We start from the raw sequence: 24,091 nt of genomic DNA, 5'->3' as shown, positions 1-24,091 counted from the left end.
TATATATATAAATAAAGAATAAAAACCATTTTTAGTCCTTTTTCGACCACAAAATCTTTGCTAAGAAATATCGACCAGTTCCATGAATATTTCCGTTCTGGTTTGAACTAGACTTATTGTATATATGATCATGTCCTAAAAAACTTCATGCACCTTTCTCATAAAGGCGCCATATAAAAGATAAAATAGGGTAATGTTCTATAGCTCATTATATTTCCCTACTAGACAATGCCAAAGTTGTAAATAGACAGCGTATTCAACAGAACATGTCTTTCGGCAATACGGTAAAACGGCGCAAAAACGCGGATCAGATCTCTGATCAGAAGAGATCTTGCCAAGAGATTGATTATTTGCAATGAAATATTATATAAATGGTGTACAGCATGTGCGAGCGACCTAAACATATATCACTTTCGAGTTACTATTTTCGGTTATTATTATATTAATAGCGGTTATTATTTTCAGGTTTTAGAGAAAAAAAGTGCTGAAAATGACTGGTGATCGGTACGACTAAAAAGTGAGTAAAAATTTGAAATGAACAGCGACTGCGTTTAAGTCCACAAAAGGCGTTACGGTCACGATATTTTGCCATTATCCATTTTTATTTAGACGCAACTTGTATTATATACAAGCGAATCAATTTCATTCCGATCTGTTGGATAGTCCTATATATACCCATGTGTTCGTCCGTACACCTACATTTTTCGCTCAAAACTTACCCAGTTACCAAAGACCAGGCAGACTTTATATCATCAAAACGAAAAGAAGCCTCGCCATTTGCAGTTACTGCAGAAAAGCCATATAAAAAGCTCGTCAACGACAGTACAATTCACGAGATCATTAGGATGGTCGACTTGACAGTTACAACTCAAGAACTTCTTGGTACTTGAAGACCCTTTGCATTCAAACCTGGTTCTACTCAATCGCCCAGGTAATAGATACATAGCCAAAGGCATCGTACGATGACGTCTTAATAGGTGTTAGATTTTCTAACATGAGTTCTGATTTAATATACAGTTAAAAAGTTTCGATAATTCTGGCTGAAGCGAGCTGAAAATCAGGCCCGGGATAGGAAGATCCAGAAGCGTAGCACAAAAAATGACAAGAAATGACAAGGCCATAACAACAGGCACATCTGTACGTTTGTGTCGGAGCGTATCCAGCATGTGCATACATTTATTGGATAAGTCTTTCTTTTCTATTGCAACAAACCGGACGGCGTTTACAATCTCTGGCGGGCAATTATGGACACTAGTTGGCTGCGAACGAATCCTATTAATTTGTAGTGCATCACTCACACAGAGGACTCACTATACTCCTTAGCTAATGGTGTTAAGCACGCGAAACTATACCTTCAGCTTGGTGTTTTCTTTTGCATTTTGTGTTATAGGGAAAAAAACTTTACTTTTGTTTGTTCCGCTGCACTCGTATAGCATAAAACCGTATTCTTACGGATATATATATGCGTAGAGTACAGCCATATATGCAGAATATCCGTAGATGATTCGAATGAGTATTTCAACTGGTTCCTTTGCGGCCGAAGATGAAATTATCAGCGGGTTTGGCCGGTCTTCTTTTTGCAATGCAAAGGCTTTAAATTGTATTTTTGCGTACTTCCCATAAACGACCCCTCAGTCTATCTATATCTTTATATGACAATAAATCAGAGTCGCAGTTCCCCTTAGGGAAAACGTTTACTCGGCCTATAAAAAACAGAAGGAGCGGTGCTATATATATATATATATAAGATAGGATACACGTGAATGTGCAATCATCTGGTGCTTTCATCAACAGTTTGATGTTTCAAAGCCAGATAAAGTGCGTGGACAGCAAAAAGAATTAATCAAATTAGCCCGTTGCCAGGTGCAACGTTATTGCCACGATCATAGTAATAGCCTCTAAATATATATGATAGATCTCTTCCTTAATATATCTCGTTTTCCTTCGTGTCATATCCTTCAGGTGTCATATATTTTTTTTAATATTTTTCTATAATACATTTATGGATCTGACTGATCAATGGCTGTTGATGAATCATGCTTACTATCTCTCGCCTTGTCTTCACCTCAGCTGTTTATGAGCTTTTTCTAAATACATAAAATGCTGTGGGTATTGATTGTGGTTTATTAATTAAACAACTGAATTACCATTCTGTAAACACGTTCGATGGCATCCTGTTGCACCCAACTCTTTCTCAATCGTTTTACATCACACGGGTAGAGGGGTGTGTTCTTTTATTGAGACCATTGTAGATAACTACAGGCGGAGGCAATTTAACCGTTAACTTCCCTGGTACCACCGACACGCACCGCTTGTCTGGCCCGTTGTCAGCTAGACTCTGATAATTTAACTAAATATAGATATTACGACAATTGTCGCATACAGTATGACACGCACTGATTAAGCTAAGAGATAAAACTTTAAGTTGAAATCAAAGAAATTATCAAGTAAATCACTTCTATGGATAGTATGTTATTTAGATGGGTGCAAAGGATTCCGGCAAGGAAACAGGGTGAGATACAACAATACAATATAATCAAATACTGTTCTCCCAGCTGAAACAACATTGACCGATTCCATTTATGTGCAAAACGGATTGCCCCAATCGCAAGTAAAAGGAAAATATTTTTATGACATCAATTAACAAGAGAAATATTAGTATTTTTTTGGCATTCCCTATGTTGACTAATATAGATTAAACTGTTATCTTTCACGTCTCATTTGCTTTTGCAGCAGGCGATTCGTTGTGTCGAAGCACAGTACCTTGTGCTGATTATCGTGGCCATTAAGGGCGGATTATGTGATGGTTGGTACAGTTATACGAACCTGATCGATTGCATTTGAACATTGTCCCCCAGCGGTTTCTTTACGCAATTCGCGCTTTGTTGCCCGTAAATGCTGTGGCATAAAGCATCGTTTTGCCTTTTGGCTTTAAATTTCCCGTTTTACTTGATTTGTGCCCTTATCATAACCGAGGAGCGTAATCGCGCTCAGTGCCTGGAGGTACAGGATAGCGCGTCTGAATCGAAAAGACCTTTTTCCCAGTTCTGGATTTAAGCAAAAACAGACAGGTATTCCAACGATTTCTTTTTTGCTTGTGCTAGAAGTGGCATTCTTGACAATGGCGTTTATTAAATACGACCACATCCCTAGCGTGTATAGGTTCAACTCTGGATCTAAACCACTTATTTTCGAAATATTCCTCGTTCTGTCTGCAAGTAATTGTCTAGTAATAACTACGTGGTAGCCCGTTAATAGATTTCTGAATCTGTTTGGTAAATTTCGAAGCCCAGGATCTAAACCGTGTTGGATGTATTGGCCTTTATTAGTATCCGGAGTAGCAAATAAACGCATACCCGTTACGATGAACAATTACTTTTCCGCAATTCAAGTTATTTAACACTACCCCATATATATATATATATATACATATGTCATACAAAGATTTCGTATCGTTCGTCACGAGAGCTCAGGCCTTTGTGTCTGTGACAGTTATATTAAAGCGGAATTTTTCCACTGCTATACAAACTACTGTTGGTAGTAGATCGAGATTTGGCTGTTTGCATTACTATAGATAGCAACTGAAATCATATTTTCCATGTGTTTATAAATGAGCGCTGTAGGAGAAGCCAAATGCTCTTGCATAGATCGTCTTTAACCACGTTGATGGCTAGGATTAATGATGGCGTTGCAAAACGCGTTAGGACGTTCCCTTCAAGCGAAGTTTGTCATAATGATGCAGGGGCTAACAGATCGTGCTATTATAATTTGTTTTTTGTTATTTATTAAAGGCAATACAATTGTATTTATTAAGGCAAACGTAGGAATTAATTCTGGTGTCTTGTTGCTCAGCTTTCGCAAATGTGGCTCGACATTAAGTAGCAAGGTGTTGACGTTATTACCGACCAACGTTGCAAGAAATATCGATGAAAAAAATAGGAGCGACTTACACGCTAGTGTCTTTAAGCGATCCGTACGTTACAGTATAGGGTACCGAAAAATGTACGCTTTTCCAAAGTTATCGATCACCGCTATTCTATCACCGTTAGGCTAAAGGCGCTGCTGAAAACACTTAGATTACAGATAAATAATACAGCTTTCTTGAATTGTACTCTCACATTGTACGCAATGTATATTGAAATACCGCAATTTCTGTCTCAGCATTTATTTGCTTGACCTTCTAAGCACTTGGTTTCTACGAGACTTTGCTTAATTCACGAAGTGTGTTTTTCGTAAATTTAGGCTTAAGCCAAGAGGAAGAATATGGCTAAATAACTGCTGTTTTGTGGAGCTGGTAGATAACCTACTATTCTAAATCGACTAAGCTTCAAAGAGAGCTGTATATAAAGCTGATCCTGTCAAAGTTCGTAAAGACCGCAACACAGAAATGAGCTGGAAATCACATATGGCTACCGCGCGCAGACCACGCATTGGGTGTGATCCGCTGACCGAGTTTACATTACAGGATAATCAGATAGTAAATAAGGCATTCGCTTTACATTCGAATATATAAGCACACTATAGGCCCTTAACCGTATAGTGTGATCATGATATCGCTATCAGATGTATGTAGCAGTTTATTCTTGTTTTGTGTGTGCGATAAATGTGCTTCTGCAATAGACATTTTTATCTGTTTACTATAATCATTGTTATTGTTGCTATTATTATTATTCTGGAAAAACAAATTGCTACAGTTGATCGTAACTGGATTAGAGAAATGAATGCTTTTCCCCATTCAGCAAGAGAAGAACATCGAATTCGCTACTGCCACACATGTGCTTGGACGAATCATCGTCCACTTCGTTTGCTACAGAACTTCAGCTTCATAGGAGCGATTCGTAGCAATATACAGGAGACTCCTTCAAAACACAGTGCCTATCAGCTGAAAAGACTTTTTTTTTTCTCACACGTACGCAAACACGCGAAGACTGCCTTGAGCAACCAAATGATTCTTGCTACCTTTGAGGGGACCGCTCTGTCTCTCGTAACGGCGATTAGAACTCCTTCCGGCAATTCGTCATCGTTTCGTCCAACCATCATTACCATAAAAGCTTATAATTATGCAAAACCTCGTCATCCTTTGCCAGTGATTATAGACCAGTGTCTGCAAAACACTTCCTCAACTAGAGCGATACCGTCCGTATTCTAACCAGGCTGCTTCAGAGTAGGAGTGAGGCCTTTGTTTGGCTTGCTTGCCTGGAGCAACAGTTGGAGCCTTGCGACCTCGAGCAATAGTTTCCACTAACTGAAGAGACGATTTTACGTCCCACACATTTTTCCTTTCTTTATTTTGTATGAAATGCAATGTTGGAACTGTTGTGTAGTTTATTTGCTTTGTTATCCTAATTGTTTATTGTTGCTATTATTGTTATTTCTGGCCTTCTCTTGTATTGTTGAAGATGACGGTGCGGCAATTTTAACTGACGTAATTAGATCGTTTTGAAAAAAAACGATCCACTTCGGTGAGTTGGGGTGTGTGTATTTTACGTTCGACGGTTATTCGTACTCTGCTGCGTCGCTTAGTCTGTAATTATTGTAGCGATTTGACGGTTTATTACGCGAATTGAAGTTGCATTTCTGTTCTAGTAAACGTGAAAGTGATGCCAGTCATCTAAACGCTGGAAAGCACTTGCTAATATTCGCGTTTTAGCACACTTGCTGTCTGTTATTAACTTGTACCTGCTATCAGCTCAAGCACAACAGCGTATGTACGCGTTACAAACCTCTGTTCCACTATAAACATCAACATCAATAAGCTAAACGAAAATAAGTCGTTCTTTCTGGGTATCGGATTATGTAAAGAACGCCCGTCCTCTCCAACGTTCCAGATACGAACCTAAGCTCTGGATTACTCCGATCTCCGCCTGCCTGCATTTCGCTAAAAGTAATGAGCAAATACCCATAACAACCAGAGACATATCGCTAACTGATTGCTGCAACGCGTACGCATGAGTCCTTGCACCATTTTCGTGCGTGTTTCCGTAACTCTTAGATTCACGGATATTAAGGAACTAAAACTGTCACTGTTCCATCACGAACAGCCACTCCCGCTCACACGAAAGTGCGTCGGCTTCGGTAGAGCATTGAATGCTGGACAAACTAATATTTTGCACTTGAGCTATCTATATGTTATTTTCTCCGCTATTAGAACGAGATGGTTTTATCCAAGAGAAACGAGCGCTGAACACGCGGGATAAATTCCGGATAGGCGATTTATTAACGTTGATTGAACATAATTTACCGGAACATCGTGATAGTTCAGTGGGTAACCTATTTGGGTACTAATAACAGGAACACGTTGTGGTGTGGGTTCGAACCCGGCTAAAGGCAGACTTCGTTTCGTGGCAAAAATTAGCCAGCCGTTTGTTTGATGGAATGCCTTGCGCCGATACTGAACGTAAAACTCGAAACATAAAAGGACATCATATAATGGGACTCGCATACTTCCTTTGCTAATGATATGTTATTGTATATATATAACGTATAGTGCCAGTGATATCTGCCGTGTTTTCAACAGCGAAAGGCCAAGCTTTGTGCTAATAGTTTCTTCAAGGTAGTCTTCACAGCTTTATTCACCTTGTAGTGATGCAATCGATATATGGCGTTATGTATCGTTGTGTGTATGTGAATTGCCTCGAGTTCGATGGCATCTTAGGTTGTCCAGACCACAGGACAAAAATTACCAGGCTGGCTTTCGCGTATTAAATCTAAGACTACAAGGATGCTTTAGATTGTTTATACAGGAACTCGAAACGAAGTGCATGAATAAGGAATCGACCCTTGCAAACTTCATTTGATTAAATATTTACATACATGGAGAGAAAATAATTACATTTACTACAAAATAGCGGCAATTGACATCAACTCTACAAAGTAATAACTTATCATTGGCTTGTACAAATCTATCATATACATTTTTTCGTGGCCGACATAGCTACCAAACAAAGAAAAATGATCATATCCCTGTTATGAGTCTAATGACGCCAGTAAGTGGGTACATTGCTAAATGAATTTAGCCTTTGAACCTCGGAAGTATCGTTCACACAAAAGGTCGCGATAGCCAGTTGGGAAAAGGGATAAAACTTTCGCAACGGACCGCAAAATCTCAGGATTTCTCCCCGTTCTTAACCTTGAAACGATGCATCCATGAGCAATGAAATATGTAGATCATTGTAAGCCTGTGTAAATCGCTGAGTTATCTTGAAATCTCGGTAAGACTCGTTGGTTGCACCTGTTTAAGCACAGCGGATTTAAGATAACTAACGGGTCAGCTGCAAATAGGCGGCCAATTTCATCAATCTAATCAGCGTGCGCCTCATCAAAATCCGGATATGCCGGCTGAATCGCGAGAGGAACTCTGACATAACCACTGATTTTTCGTGTTCAGAGGTACGATGTACGCCGATAATGATCGATGAGGCGCTTTCGATCTTTGGGAAAGCCACGTCGACGACAATGTTTCAAGCGTCCAGTGACAGCCTCAGCGTAGCAAGATGGTGGCAGTTTTTCTCCTTTCTGTACTCCTCTCCCATCGATCGCTTGCTCAGCGAACTTCAGGTTGTAGTAGCAAATTCGAGAGGTCAGGCTTCGTAATTGGGCCTTTCCTGGTGTTCACGTTCGAAAAAAGACCTACTGATTTTTTTTCTGGTGCGAAGCCAGTTAAAACTAAGAACATTTTATTCGAATACAACGTAGGTTTGAGAAAAGCTCTATTCGGATCATACGTTAAACGTGTGCTAGTAAATAATGGCATAGCGTCATTCTATACTACTGATGTTATTTTTATTTTTCCAGATTCAGCATAATGTAAATTAACGTTGCGATCCCTCGACATCTTTAAGCCTGTATGGGTGTCTCCCATACAAATATGTATCTTACAAGGCAGCTCAAAGACTGACCCAAAGTAACTTTCAATTAGCATTTTTCTCTTACTTTGTATTCAGAATAATCAGGATTAGTGTGTATAACAGCGCCAAAGCAACTATTAGCATGTTTCTTGACAAATATTTTGGAAAGAAACTTTCAATTTATCGCATAATGATACGGAGGATATTTAATCTTCAAAATTAAGTTTTTCCACTGTCTATGTAGTATTCATAGCAGAAAAGGTTTGCATGCATTCACCTATGGGGGTTCACAGAATCGGTAAGCTTCAGATTGATCTAAGGTGGATCAGTTCTATTAGGATCAATCGTTGCCGACTATACAATCTTCCCTGTTTCATATCATTTTACGGGCCGTTTTGATACACAAAAAAAAAGAGATCGATTTATATTATCATTAATACATGGATATCTAATTATACTATAGAAATCAATTATAGTATTTGATTAACATGTTTTTATGTGACTTCTGCCATTTCAGTTGATTCAAGTGGCATCCTCAAGCTCTTGAAGCGGTAGACAATAACTCTGTAAGTTTGTGTCTTTCTCATCCGCTAACCCTTTGATACATGACTTTGAACAAAAATTGTTATTAGAAAAGAATGTACCAAATTATACGTAGGGTGTCTCTACCCTAAAAAAATGTACTGAAGTCCAACTTCACCAATTTTTTTGTGTTTCGCCCAGGAGTTTAAGTAGACTCAGTGATGCCGTAGGCCCCTTCTTGGATGACTCGTAGCCATATTTTACGATTCAGGTTCTAAGTGATTCAATATACGGCAAGTAGAGACTGGGAGTTAGCCGCGATTAAAAACCCTTGACTTTGGCCATATGGTATTCTGAGGGTTCATGTATTTACGGTCTGGATTGATTACTGTTTCAGAGGATTCACATCTGACAGGAGTTTAAAATATTTACATTTTGATGAAGTATTAAATTCTTTTATGCAATTTTATGAAAATTTTGGATCAAAAAAGCACCTGAGCGATGTAAACAACTGGATTCTGTCTTGGGTGATATTCGCCAAACCTTGCGTCGACTCACTTTCTGACTTGATTGAAGACTCGATTTCTCTTCATATTGCTTCAGCGACTTTAGGCGGGTTTGCTTCACGGCAGGCGGTCTTGTCGTCACTCAATAGAATAAAAGTTAGATGCGGATCACATAAAATCCTTTTCTGTTCGTTTCACTTAACGCAGTCATTACACTTGGTCTCTCTCATTCAGTTGCTCTATGAGCACGGATGTAGAAATAGTTTTGGAGTTTGTTTTAACACTGGGTTTGGACATGTAATCCATTGTGAAGACTGGTGATATTTGCTAGTTGTCTAATGAACCTTCACAATTATACATTTGCTTGTGGCGTAAGGAGAAAATTGTGGTTGTCCACTAATCGAACGATTCGATCTGCAATATGTTGAAAATAGCCAAACTGTTCATACAACAACTTTGCTACCTGAGAAATTAACCATTCGAGCCCGATATTCACCAGGCGATCGAAGTCTCCATAGTCCGTATAAATACCCACGGAATGAAACAATATCTATGAGGAGGTAGCCATACTCTCTAAGAACCTAAAAGTAAATAGATATTTATAGAAAAAAATGTATATCGCTTTAAAGGTAAATACATTATTTCTAGGAATCTGTCTATGACAGGAGACTGGTATCAAACTATTAACATCTGAATCTTTTTCCTCACCCTTGGAGCTCACTTGGGTTCCTATTTTAACGGAGTTGCCCTCTGTATACCGACCGAAACAACAACAACCGCTACCGTCAAGCGAGCTGTCTTTAAAAATTTTCCAGGTCTGAGTAGAAAAAACGGAACTGATTATTCGATAGTAAGCAGAAAAGGTTTCTGGAATGGAAACTGTTGCTCAATTTCCAATTTTTCTAAAGATCCTAGAATGTTTTCCTTCAATCATAGGTGTTTTGATCCCTCGCTTAAGTTCTCTCAAATTCATTATAAATTATTTAACTAGCCAAACGATTAATTGATCTCTTGAACCCTAACTATTTCAAACTTTAATATTTTGCAGAAGTTAAGCAACAGACAGTATTCATTCATACAATGGCGAATGCGTAGACATGCCTTTTTCTATTCCGTATCGCTACGTTCACCTGACAGGTACGTAAGCAACTGTAATAGCAGAAATGACGGCACCGGATTAATTTCAAAGTTCAGCAGCCGGAAACGCCTCTCGAGTTCAGATAGGTTCGCTTCTACCTGTACAAGACGATCAATTATACAGTTACGTAGAATTATGAACGAATTATAAAATCGTAAATTGAAGCTGACTAATGTTTAATTATCAACAACACACGCGAAGGGGATTGTGACGCTTCTATCAATACCTATCCCACATGTCTCTAAGCTGTTTCCGCTCTTCAAACGCACGGGTCTTGCCGAGGTGCCGAAACAAATTCGGCTTGAAATGTTCATAAGATACATTAGAGTCACGCTGATGACTGCGACTCTTCCTAAAATCCACTCTAATCTGACGTGAGTCTTCCTGATGCAGTCAACCGGTGCTCGCTCATGCGTTCGAGATGATACGTTCACTTAGTACAATTGTCTGCCGTTACTGAGCTGACTAAATATTGTGGCATTTATTATCAATACAATTACAAAAGAAAGCAACTGTTAGACGATTAAATGGCAGATGTAGTCGAAATTCGTTGTTGCAAAAACAAATCAAAATATGAATGAGTTAAAAAATTAGTAGAAAATACGATATTACCTATCGTGCACGAACAAAACGCAGACGCCATGACGTATTTAATCGTTGAGAGCGTTTAACGTCCTTTCCCTTCCTAAATTTTCCGCTAACGACGACGTTAGACTTTCGGCCCCTTTCGGAAACGAACAAAATCACGGTGAAACGTATTGGCCTTAGTCGATAATGTCAAAACTTTATTGAACACCAGACATCAACACAATGGCTAATGAGCGAAGGAAACATTTCAATAATGCTAGCTGGTATTACCTTGCCACTTTATCGCCGCGTGCGAAAGCAGACGGCCTTTCGAGCAATTCTTTGGCGCCTTAAAGCGGCAGATCTACAAATCTTGCCTTGTTTAGATGCCACGTCTGTTCCGCATTTCTACAAAAACCACTAATATTATTAGTCTGACCCGATACCGTTCGCTATAGAAAGCCGCCTGAAAACAACATTGTAATGCCAAAACTCTAGTGATAATAGTAACAGTCCGTTTGAAAGATGGATGAGCTTCGTCCCATTTACCAGTATCATTGTATTGTTATGTACAATGAAGCCATTTCAAATTATTGCATACCGCCATGCTGTATAACAAGTCGCTACCATTGGATCGTAATAGAGTGACAAGTCTAGGAACAATTCGTTGCGTCTCGTCTAATGGGATGTAAAGCCGCCGAACGAAAGTAAGTAGCTGTTACGAGCCACTTATTTTCCTACAGTTGTCAAGCTACAATGCACTGAAAAGGCACAGTAATAGAAAATTACAATACAAAGTATCTTGCTATAAAAATCTGTTCCGGCCGTAGTGGCCAGACAAAAACCTATGCCCAAGCGATAAATCGGTGCATACGTCGTGTTAGACGGAACGGGAAAAATACGATTAGGTCGGGCGCCGGGTCGGATAATAAGAGATCACGTCAGAGATCTAGCATCTACGGTGATGATATCAGTTCGCGGTGTAGTATATGCTTGGTATAGGATCAGGAAGGTAAATAGCAACGATAACGCCCTAAAATACGTACCATATAATCACTTTTCGGCTTTCGCGCGTAAAACTGATAATACGAAGGTGATTAGGGGGCTGGCTGGTGGAAACTGTTGTGGCGGGCAAAAATTTTTTGGTCTAATTCTAATGCAGTTTTATGACGGTAAAGTAAAAGCTAATGATGCTTCTTATTTATCATATGCGTTCGATAACGATCTTAGTACTCTCATATAATATTATATGATTGTTATTTCAATAAATTTACGCCAACGAAGCATGCTAGACAACGTCCGTATATATATATATAGGAAGTCATTTATTCGGCCTGCGGTTCTTTCGATTAACGAAAATGATATGTTTAGTAGTTGTGGCCATAGTAGTGCTAGCCAGTAAACTTATTCGAAGCGACAAAACTGAAAGCTGAAATGATTCTTCTAGTCCAGCCTGAAGAGCCCTGTTCCATTTTTTTCCCCTGCGCTAGTTGTTGATAGAGGTACTTCGAAAATTTCGTAGAATGCTTCGAATGAAAGAAATTTAATATCAGATAAAATGAATACATTATATGAGACAGGTGAAATGCTGTAGTTATTTCTAGCACCGTCTTCACAGGCGGATCTTATAAAACTATCAAAGAATGTTTATAGTTTTTTGTTTTCGCCGTGCATTTTACTCTAGCGTATTAATAGCATTACTGACATTACAGATGTAATTTCAGTAAACTGATTATATGATTGAAAATAAAGTAGACCAAAGATATATGTACCCAATAGTCGTTCCACTTAGTAATTGTTCGCGATTTAAATAATCGCAATAGTCAATGTATAACAAACGCATTTAGATTACACAATTACTTTATTTATCCGAGTGACGTCTACATATATAGCAATGCTCGAATGCGTTCATTCATCGCAGTCGTAGGGACGTTTCGACTTGAAACGTCGTTAAATTGATCAGAAAAGTTGTTCAAATACATTTAAAATGGCTGCCAGAAGGTCGAATGTTAACTTTATATATCCATCTACATGTTTGTCCATTTGTTTTCGTTGAAGTTTTTTGCTTCGACAGTGTTTAACAGATAACAAAAATTTAACTAGAATTCAGGACCTTTAAGAATCACTTGTTAATTCTAAGTAATAGTAATGTAAGTTAAGTAAGTAAAAATGTTTCGAATTTGACGTCCGCTATTTAGGCATCGCACCAGACGATCGGCTTCTACCAGCATAAGACGAAGTGTACTCACCTTCGAATTCGAACTCTGAGCACCACATGTCCGGCAATACGAAGGTTGAAATCAATCTTGCAAGACGGAGTACACAGTTGCAACTTGCGGCCTCTCGGCGTTTGGCTCAAACGATGTAAATAACCTTTGATTGAGCATACTAGAACCTTTCTGTTTAGGAACTTAAATTGGGTTAAAATAATTCCGCTACATGAGCGCAAGACCCATTTTCTCACAGTTAATTTTTCTGCGAATTAAAGTCGATCGAACAGATTCTTAAAGAAAAAAAAATTAATTAAACGTTTTAATATAGCTTGTTAGAAAAATTAAACTAATCACAGGTTAAGCATGCACGCGCCTAAAAAGCGTTGCATGCAGCATATCACTACTCTGACTTTTCTACATGCTGCATTCTGTGGTGAAAGGGTTAGATAAAAAAAAAAAAAAAAAAAAGGACGGGCCATATTTTAACAACAAAACGTTGATCTTGCAAGCCAATATTAGCAAACCCTCAGCGAACCATATTTGAGATATAATTAATTATATGTTGGCGTATAATGAATACCGTTTCAGTTGCTATTTGTTCATGTTTCATATGCCCTTCGAAAATGCCACCTTTCGTCCAGAAACCCGTCACTAAGCGTTTTATTAAGCGCACACCAAATTTTACTTCTCGTATTCCAAAGATGAACGTTCCTGTGAAAAAATATTCCTAGACCTATTATAGTCGGCGTTTTGCAAGGTAAAAGCGCCGTCAGAGCAGCCCCCAGTGCTTGTGTCGTGTATGGTATGGACTCCATGTCTGTGAAGACTGTATAAGGTGGTTTGCGAAGTTCAGTGAGCATATCCTGAAACTGGAACTGGAAGATGTACACCACACAGAAGGAAGAACACAATCTTCAATTGCCTGAGAATGTGTCATATGATTATCAGCGAGCATTTTGAGTGTACATGATTCACCCAAAAATTAAAATTGCTTGCTTGCTTACCTCCCTAAGTGGAGAACGCGCAAAGATATAAGTTTTCCCTATTTCTTAACATGTCGACCGATATAGCGTAACAAATAGCCACCGGATCCACCTTATACGAACTCTATCGTCCGGTTTGGAAGTAACAATTCAGGGCCGACATATCGATAACTTGTATTATTTCTTGAAAGGAATTCGCAACTCACAGTTTTGTTGTCTTGAGTGAAAGTGATTTTCTCGACCCGTTACAATACGGTCTTGTTATGCATCGTTCCATCTATATAGAACTTTTAGAGATTTGCGTGTCAGGCTTGAACAATTACATATAAACGAGCTCAGCTTTTTCCACTGTATACATGTTGTACAGAATCATAGCCTATTGCTAGAAAAAGTAAAACGTTTAGCTATTTAACGCTAGTTAAAGGTTTAGCTAGTAAAAACATTAACAACGATATAAGCCAGTCTTACCTAGCAATTTCTGACTTTCCTTAAAAGCACTACGTTACTTCACCCTTACGTACTATATTTGTTTTAGATAGAAACCGATATCCATATAAACATCCCTAGCATGGTTCATACGCTAGTAATCTTAAATTCTTTTCTGAGTCATGTTCTTAATAATGGTACACTGTTTATTAGGCGGTATCGTTCTTTGCTATCATAAGAGTAAGATGTTTCCTTCAAATCAAAAACATGCACCTTTAAAAAATAAAGGCCCCTTTTTACCCTAGAAACCAATAGTGCTACGTTTCCCTTTGCTGCTGCCCAAAAACCCAACTGCAAATGGCTGCTCAGCTAGAATGTATAACGTACCTAGTTCATTTGTAGAGAGTTTGGTAAGCAATGTTTTTAGACGTTGTATCATAAGAAATCCCGGTGTTTATATTCGTTTACATAAGTTGATTGTCCTTCAGTCTGGGCCCCCCCTGGTCCCCTTTCAGAACCTTTTCTTTAAAAGTCTACGTTCGTTATGTTCTTGAAAGAAACAAAGTGCGTTTTCAGCCTACCATCTCACTACTGTAGTATTGAATAGACGTTCGCTTGAGCAAACCTAAAGAGAGAGTCTTGAAATCCATGTAATGTTAGACCAAATAATTTATGAGGCCGAAGATTTGTTCGGCCCAGGGCTATATCGAATTAAACTTACAATTAATATTTATGTGAAGACGTTTAATTAGATGCACGAAAGCTGCACTCCTGCTAATATTGTACATGATGCTCAGGCAACTGTGGATGGCTAATTTCTTTCCGTATATAATGGCATGGCCCTGCCATTGTAAATCTCCTCTTTGATGTACTGCAGATACATTTGTATGACACGTTTCTAGACTGAATTCCTATAGGTGACGAGAGGTAGTACTGAACGAGTCTGTCTGGAAAAGGGACCCCATCGGAAAAGCAGACTCATCCTACTCCGTGAAATGCGAATAATAAACATCGTTGAAGTCCTTCCACAGATATTCTTTTTACACCTACAGCGTTCTTTAAACTTGGCACCCCTGGCCTACTACATAATCTAACCCCACTGTCATAAAATTCGTACCAATACCCGTTACAATGCAGAAAGTCTTAAAGGCTAACTGGTCGCGACCTTCAACGTTACCTGAATAATTACTGGCGAAACGGTACAAATCATGATGTGTGAAATTAACAAGATAGGCGGCAAATGCATAATACTTAAATCTGTTATTACAACCTCTATGTTAGATGAAAAAACACTTCGTTCATATGTTTCAGTGTAAAGTGTATTAAATTACGTGTCGTTAGGATTATTCCATCATTTGGAAGCTCACTTTTTCTGCTGACGTTTCGATTAGTCAGGAGCTATCTTTTCCCCAAAACCAAATGAAAATAAATGATCCATGGTACTCAATAAACCTAATTAAACAATCTAATTGTAGACATTATGGAACCACTTTAAAGTTTGTACAGCACAAATAAGTAAAACTACATATAATAACAATCATAATTTATTAACATTAATCTTGGCAACTGAAACTCCAAAGGTCTTTCACTGTTGAAGACCCTAGTTATCCACAAGGCAGTTGGTGGATAGCAAACGAATCAAAAACAGCCGAAGAGTTTTTTTCGACCTCTGTTGCTTACATTCGCACAACGCATGAGTGATTTAGCTTGACTAGGCGTAAATAATAAAACAATGTTCCCATGATAGTATTTGCCTGCTAATTCTAAGGACACATTGCGGTCTAGGCTCCAACCCGTTCCAACGGGAAGCCAGTCAACCGTCTGTCTGACGGTGTGCTGTAAAACTTAACACACTTTGCGCCACGAATTGAGCGTTCAAAAGAGCTCGAGACGTTAAGCTACCTAATTGAAAGCCACATGTACGGCACTTTTCCACCGTTAGAGTGGTCACCATTCAGTATCCCGTCTATATAGAGTTTATCCGATAATATTTTGTCAGCTCAATACTTATAGATAGGAATTTCCCGCGTGTCTATAAACGATCGCGATTTGACATAATGTATCGGACATCTAAGTCTCAGGTGCAGTATTAGATATAATGAGTTTGAAAGAGTAATTACTTTTACGTGGGTTTCTTTTAGGATAGATTTGGTCATGAAAGACACGTAAATGATTACGTGTCTTTCATGAGACCTTTGCTATTACATCGTACTGATCAGTGTAATCTTTACTTGCTTTTTGACTAGGCATATAGTATTAGACAATGTACCTCGTGGTCGAAGGGAGAGTATCATATACTATGTAAGACGTAATATCAATAGGTAATAAGCCATAGCTACTCAGGTGGTTATACAACACTGGCCAACACCAAACCTTTTTCCTTGAGCTGTTACTGTGCGATGAGGATCGACGTCCGGTAAATTACGGTAGACTATATTATATAGAGTCCGTGAGAGAAAATAGGACATGGTCAATTCGCTTAGGTCTTTTACCCAACCTACAATATACACCCCTCATTTATATATATATATATACGTTACAAAAGAGTCATAAAACTACGTATTTCGATCAAAAATTTATCAAATAAGCTAATATATATATATATATATATATAATATAATAATATATATAAGCTTATTTGATAAATTTTTGATCGAAATACGTAGTTTTATGACTCTTTTGTAACGTTGTTGCCTTTAAATGTCTTCGTTTTTGGAAATTTCAACCCAAAATCGATTCCTATAACTGTTCTTATTTTCTTATTGGTAGAACCTGTTTACGTGTCCACCTTTACCTCCATTTGCACTAGCATATTCCTCTGCTGCACAGTGACCGTTGAAAGGTTTTGTTGACACGACAGTTTGACCTTCTGTGATATTTACTTGGCCCATGCATCTTTGTATAAACAAAACAATTCATGCGCCTATAACCTTCCTGCTCTCATGATGCGTCCACTCAATTGATCTGATGCGCGTGAGGTGTCTCCACCAAAGTTAACACTGTCCATGCCGCCGAATATAGCAGCTGTTCTTACTCCACCACCCTCAGCCTTGGAGGGCGATGGCTGGGATGAAGATGTGAGACGGGGAGGGGGGGGGGGATGAAGGAGAAGCTTACCGTTTCGTATTCACTCCATCTTTGCTTCTTCTTTTTGTTTCATGCAGACCATCACTAGCACTATTAATCAATGAATATCCCGTTGCATCATCTGACTGCTTTCTTTCCCTGAAGACGACCCAAGAAAAGTTGCCAATTACTATAAAGACAGCCTATAGACGTTTTTCGGCCGTGTTGTCGTTATCTAATAGACAGCGGCGGCGTTGTACAGACGTTAAATCAATTGTATCTACATTTGTGTAGACCGAAAGAGATATGCGGTACATGCGTGACTAACTCTGGCAAAAACAAAGTGTCACTGCAACTTTTCGTCGACTCTGCAGGTGTCTTTGGAAAAGATGCCATTCAGAGAGAACCTGCGCTTAGTTGCTTACTTGGTCCGAACAGTGCTCGTATACGACGAAGCTGAACGCATGCGCTAAGGTAGAATTTGTCGCATAACATGTGCTGATCGGCCATTTCGGAATGCTTGCAGGACAAATTATTTGCGTCAACTCGTTCGGTAACCATCCCGCTCGATAAAAAAAATAGCAGAATTCTGCACCACAAATGAGCCATAAGCCAAACGCCGTCAGCGCACCCGACACTTACGTCTGACCCAGTGAACAGAATTGGACTCCTCTTTGCGGCAGCGGCAGTACTACGAAACGGAGAATGGTTTAGAGACTTCATCAAGAGTTATTGTCGTGGTGGCTTAATGAACAAACTGAATTCGTAAAAATAGGACAAATTTAGTGCAGCAGCGGCCATGACGTTATCAGCTACGTAAAACGGCGGACAGAGCCCCCGGTTTAAGGTTTCAATTTCGGAGGAGAGACCATTGAGAGATACGTTATGTGCATTTGAGCAGGGGTAACAGAGGACTTCGCCGAGCATTCGCTTCGTCTGAAAAGTATTTTAGCTATTCTGATATAATAGGGGCAAATGACTCGATTCTTAGACTTTCCCGTCATAGCGTTGGCAGCGTTCTCTCTATTTGGGGAAGGCATAAATGTTGACATTTTCAAGAAAAGAGAAAGATTGGTCTTGGAATTCCTTGCCGGTGTGCTATTTGGCCAACAAGGCATCAAGCTGCTTATTCTTTATACCATGGCCTATACAATCTCAGCAGCAAATGCTACCACCGATACCACTTCCGGTGCCCGTCAGTAATTCAAGCGTAGGGGGTCATGAACAGTAGCTAACAGCACACTACTACATATATATTAAAAAAAAAAAAACAAGTTACAGATGTAAAAGTAAACTATAGGCAATAATGCCTTGCAAGCCCCAAATTACAGAATGAGGTTAGCATTCTTAAAGCCTTCGCACATTGTTATTCGTGCTTTCGCTGCAAATAATCTTCATACGATGAACAGTCGTATGGAAACATGTTCCCCATTTGAGAAACGCGTACTAGTTTGATATTAAGAAACTTTTGGTTTGTCCGGTTTCTTGACCGGTTCAAGTTGATTGCTCTTCATAGGCTCTATCACATCGTACTTCAATTGTTGTTCGTTTGGTTCTCGTTCCTGTTTTCAGACGCTGCTAATTTTTTCGTATTTTTGTTATCGCTTAACCATCGAAAACAGCGCGTTCAAAATTACTTTGGTTAATGTTCCTAGATCATATATGGGTACATATCTAATCCGTTTTATAAATAGACGGTGTCCCATGTTCATTTGTTAAAGCCATAGACAACACGCAACTTCTTACTTTAACTTTTTAAATTATTTAGCGGTATCGACCCACTATTTGCAAAAGTATATCGAGATGATTAAACACAAAAAACGAACTTGCTAAGTGCAGTAGTATAGTGTGGTGCACCTGATGTCCGGAAACACGTACTTTAGTATTTCTCGTTTTTGGATCGGAAATTGTTGCATGTAAATCAGTATGTTTGATGATACTGAATCATTTTTGTCTGCACATGCATGGATCGACGTGTACCAAAGCCCAGTTTGTTACTGTGAGGATTTCGTTGATAATCTTATTTAGTGTTCATTTTTTGGGCTAAGGTGACCACTGTCGTCCTTCAAAAGCATCATAAGTGCACAATTGCAAAACCTTCCATCGAATATTTGTTTCAAGAATTCTTTGGCTGCACGTACTTTCTGGGCAGGGATGAGAATATGGCCTAGGTGTATTTTTCTTTCATTAACCATCAAGGTACTTTTCTCTGTTGTCGAAAATGACTTCGCCAAAAAGCGTACGTGGTCGTATTTTTAACCATTAACACCGTTAGAAAGTAGGTTCCACGATAGTTATTCTTGCGGTTCCGTCACCCAACCTCAAAATACACTCTGGCAAAATATGGAGTTGCATTTCTTCTTATATGCGCGTGTAAAGGATCCAAATACAACAAGTATCCATGCTTGCCTTTCCGACAGAGTGGCAGTGTTCGATAAATGATTTGGAAACCGGCGAATAGCTAAATGTTGCGCCCGGAGGGCTTTGGTATCAACTGACTGAACCGCTGAAAAGGAACGATTTAACGTGTTACAATGTAGAAACAGTCTAGTCGAGTTCACGACTCTGGACGATCGCCCCTTCTCAAATTCGCTTCGCTGTCACTAGGTACGAGTCAAACCTATAAACAATATTGGATATTAAGCTAAATGCACAGGGTGGCACTGGAATAATTTCGAAAGCAAAACACTAACAAATTCGTCTGCGAACAAAATGACGTTATAAAAAGATAATTTCTGTTGTTTATACGACCATTTAGTATTTTTTATTTTTAGTAGACATTTTTCATTAGAAAATATCAAAATCTTTGTAAATGCAGCAAACCGTAGTATCATACGTTAATGAAAAACGGCCACAAATAGAACCTATCGAATGATATATGAATCGTGATCGCATTCAGGTACATTTAATAATAGATAAACCTTAACTTATGTGACAAACATCCGCCGTGGAACGATATGAACATATGGTCATTGACAATAAGAGTTGAAAACTATCGGAATTAGATCTTAGTGTTACAGGCAGGGTATCACGTTAATTAGGTTACGCTTTGGGAACGTGCGAATTTCGCGTCGCTTTTTGATGATCAGATTAATTTTGTTTGGAGCCAAACAAGAACCTAGGTTGAAAACACTTTGTCAGCGTTGCATTGGAATTAATTGCTCGCTTTGTTTATGCTACAGGCTATACACAATAGATACGGCAGGTTGCGCGATGAAATGCAACTGTATCATAGTGCTGCTTTCAGTTCACGAACGCGCGACGGAATAAGCCAGCCTCAACAATCTTGAGCTATGGATAACGTTAAGTTTAACGTTATCCATAGCTCAAGATTGTGGAAACACTTTCCTACTGTTGTTTTAGATACAATTGAATGTATTGTTACTTTTTCTAAGATTTTTCCTCCTTTTTTGTTAGTTCTGTAGTAGACAAGGGCCCGATATAAAGTAGGAACAACTTTCATAATTACCCAAATATGAAAGACTAGTTTTTTCTTGTTGCCAAGGCCTACCAAAACATGCATTTATTTTATCGTCTGAGAGAGTTCGTACCGATTATAGCAATCGGTAGACTGGTGGCCTGTTTTTTACGTTGCTAGCTCTATTTTGTTGTAGTTACAAATGTACCACAGAGTGGATAGGTTATCAGACAGCCGATAATGGCCTCAGTAGTTACAATCGTATCGAGTATGTTTCGCTTTCGCAAGATAATAAATGACTGTCTTACCAAATATGAAAAACTGGCTTCGTATAACTCACGTAGCGTACATCGATTTTCTATTTTCAATCATATTGTGATGCAAACTTATTAAGACTAGCTATTAAAAGCACATAGTTTCTAAGGGTTTTCATATACGTCATTTTGTTTATCTTATATATAAACATATCTGCCATTTGTTTCAAACTTTCCCTGCGCTCACTGTTAGTATTTGACTTTAATATTGTGGGCGATGTTTTGCTGTATACGAAAAAACTTTACGGAACCAAGTTCCGTAAACTGAAGAATAAACGTCAATGCAGGTCGTTTCAGGCGTACAGACAATTTCTTTAACTTTATAAATAATGTATGCTTTTACTGTCGCAATGGAATAGAATTACCAGTAGCTATCACATAAGCATATGTTCGCACTGGGTGTATAAATATATCATAATCTGATAATATTAGCTTTGAAAATATAACCAATTATATTTGCAACGCTCTTTTTTTCTTTTATCTTCTGGCAAGCTTTTTGCTTTTAAGACCTTAATCTAGCTTGAGGAAACCGTTCGTGTCTGGTTTAGCTAATACTCAATGAAACTGATTTTTCTGTATTTGCAGGTTACGTCCGAAAAAACGTAGTCCACAACTTCGTTAATCACCGCCATTATTATGGCAAGCCGAAGTCACTTGACCCCGCGACCTACTTTTCCGAAGGTATGTTGCGGAATCATGTCGGGTCTGTATCCACTACATTTTGCGACTAGCCAAGCTTCCATAGCGAAAGGGAATTCAGGTCCAGATCACTTGATCTAGCTGAATTCCCTTTCGCTATGCCGAATTAAAATTCGGCAGGGGAAAATAATTTATAGAAATTGACGGATTTTTAAGCTCTAAAAGAGGTTCAGACAAATTTTCTTTTTACTCAGCGTTAGATAGTCCAAGCTTTGGGAGAAAATTTTCCAATTTTGGCTTTAACACAAATATAGACAAGTCCGGCTATCCCTTGTATATCAGTACAAGTGCTGAACATAAATCTCTGATTTTTGGCGGCTGAGAAGATGTGCACAGGCCTGACATATTACCAATTTTCAGCTACCGGAGTAGATTCAGTAGCCTCACTCAGTGGACTGTGTGGATTTGATAGTCGATTTAATCTCCGTAATCATTACGGAACGTTACGTATCTAATGGTTACGGGCTTGGCAGCCATCTTGACTTCATCAGTTCTTCCAATTCTATAGCAAATAAAGATGGTAGAGCATACAACGAAAAGTGCTGGAGGGAAATAATCGCCAAGGGCCGCTCAGATATTCGCACAAACCACTCACTCCGTCTTCTAACAGATTTCGACAAGCAGAGTGTGTTGTCATCTTCGTCATCGCTTTTGTCCTATATTTTGTCATGTCCACTTAAGGTTTAAGAGTAGGACTTTATGCAAATTAATGCAAATTATGCAACGTATACGATGCAAGTAGTTTCTGCGCCAAATATTGGGGCTGTGTTCTTTTTGCAAACGTGTTGAGTCGATGTCTTGTTTATCGTTGTGCTACGATTAGTAAATAATGCTAGTAATCCAACTGAGTACAAAGCTAGCGTTTGTTCATGTGACTTTCTGTAGCTTGTTAAATATGACAAATTTGGAAGAATGTCCTAATGTGGTCTATTTGCCTTAAACGGTAGCCATTTTGGCCTGTCCTAAATTTATTGTAAAATATTTACTGTAAGAGTTTACTGTTATTTTAAGTATTCTATTTATTCAACACGCGCATATAAGACTAGAATCAATATAGTTAAATATAACAATTTTATTCATAGACAATTGTGCTATGATTTAGTATTTTGAGATAAGGGGGGTGTCAAAGCATCGATAGAAGTGAGCAACCATTTTGTTATCGATCTTTGTTGTGCTATTACCTCAAATGCTAAAAGGACTCTGACAGAATCTGCAAATAGCGTTATATAATATTAATTGTGGAATAGTTTGATCGAATAAATCTGCCAAACGTTTCATCTCTTAAAAGTATTATTAGCTTATCGCTCACCGAGCGACACCTAACGAGGTAACAGGACATAGGGAGGCCCGTCGTTCTTCGCGACGCTCACCATAATTTTCAGCAATTCTGAACTGCTATAAATAGGTAAAATAAGTCATATTCCGTCATAGTAAGTCATAATTTGAAAGGCACACATAAATACCAGGGACCAGATGGAAAGTTCATTCGTAAACACTGCAAGACTAGAAGATACAGATAGCGCGTCGGCCGACGTAGTGAAGTCGGATAGGCCAATTAACTCGCAAACTTGAGCTTATAGCCTTGTGATATTAATGCGTAAATGTATAAAATTTATCAGATTCGCGCATGTTTATCAATGTCTACATTGATTTTTATCATGAATACGTACGTATTCTATAACATAGACATTTTATAAAAATACTTTTTTTGTTGTCAAAACAGCACGAAAATCTACACAAATAATGAGAATAAATGAAATTGTTCTTATGATAATATGTACCCTATCAGCAATCGATATTCTTCCACTTCCCTTAGAAACTTGTTGAAAGCTTTTTTCACGTGCGTGCTAACCTCTTAATAAAATGTTTTTGATTTTAACTAGACGTTGATCTAAGGGCTTAGCTTGTCAACGAAATGGTAGGACTCTTATCTGAGCTGCAGTGGCAGTCACTTCTTATTTATAATGTTCTCTCATAAGATCTATACAGGCACCTAGCTACATTTACAAGAAAATGCTAGTTTGATAATATTGTGAAAGCCTTGCAAAAATATAAGACTTAGAAAAATTGTCGACAACCTGCACAAGCTGTCGACTGTACTGCTACACAATCGCATCAGCTATTAGGTATAATATTAATATAGTGGCGCCCTCAGACATTATTATTGTGCATTTAGCTACCAAAGGTATCATCTCGTAGACATAACAGTTTGCCAACTAGGACATGCTAGTGATGAACTGCAGAAACAACCTGAAGAAAGCTGAAACGGAATTGTTCATTGTCCTATTCTATAATAACGACCCATAATTACACATCGTTTGTGCACGTGATCTTCCACTCAAGACGTGCAGAACGCCTATTATCGTCTATTGCTGTTCGGACCTCGAATTTT

The 24,091-nt window shown here is 38.6% G+C and overlaps 1 protein-coding gene and 1 long non-coding RNA gene across 17 annotated transcripts in view; both read left to right on the top strand.

Moving 5' to 3' along the window:
* Positions 1-24,091, top strand: part of LOC111251664 (uncharacterized) — a 49,049-nt gene that overhangs the window by 10,896 nt on the left and 14,062 nt on the right. For 6 of the 15 annotated variants that reach the window (XM_086990169.1, XM_086990166.1, XM_086990171.1 and 3 more), the window contains exons 3-6: positions 466-517; positions 2,734-2,806; positions 12,779-12,944; positions 21,586-21,703. In XM_086990169.1, coding sequence (XP_086846295.1) covers positions 2,804-2,806; positions 12,779-12,944; positions 21,586-21,703 — 287 coding nt within the window. In that variant the 5' untranslated portion in view covers positions 466-517; positions 2,734-2,803. Of the gene's footprint in view, positions 1-465; positions 518-2,733; positions 2,807-12,778; positions 12,945-21,585; positions 21,704-22,059; positions 23,485-24,091 lie in introns of those variants that run through there. The other 9 variants (XR_015328402.1, XM_022808477.2, XM_086990173.1 and 6 more) reach the window with 4 other exon arrangements.
* LOC147755579 (uncharacterized) lies at positions 2,813-9,938 on the top strand. 2 transcript variants are annotated; one of them, XR_015328414.1, is made up of 3 exons: positions 2,813-3,071; positions 8,365-8,413; positions 9,924-9,938. It is a non-coding gene; the product is annotated as an uncharacterized LOC147755579 (long non-coding RNA). The 2 variants fall into 2 exon arrangements; XR_015328413.1 differs by lacking the exon at positions 9,924-9,938 and adding an exon at positions 8,767-9,905.

This window comes from Varroa destructor, unplaced genomic scaffold (assembly GCF_002443255.2).
Source record: "Varroa destructor unplaced genomic scaffold, Vdes_3.0 BEIS01000005.1, whole genome shotgun sequence".
NCBI lineage: Eukaryota > Metazoa > Arthropoda > Arachnida > Mesostigmata > Varroidae > Varroa > Varroa destructor.
Note: the sequence above shows the minus strand (reverse complement) of the source record. Positions and strands in the feature narration are given on the sequence as shown.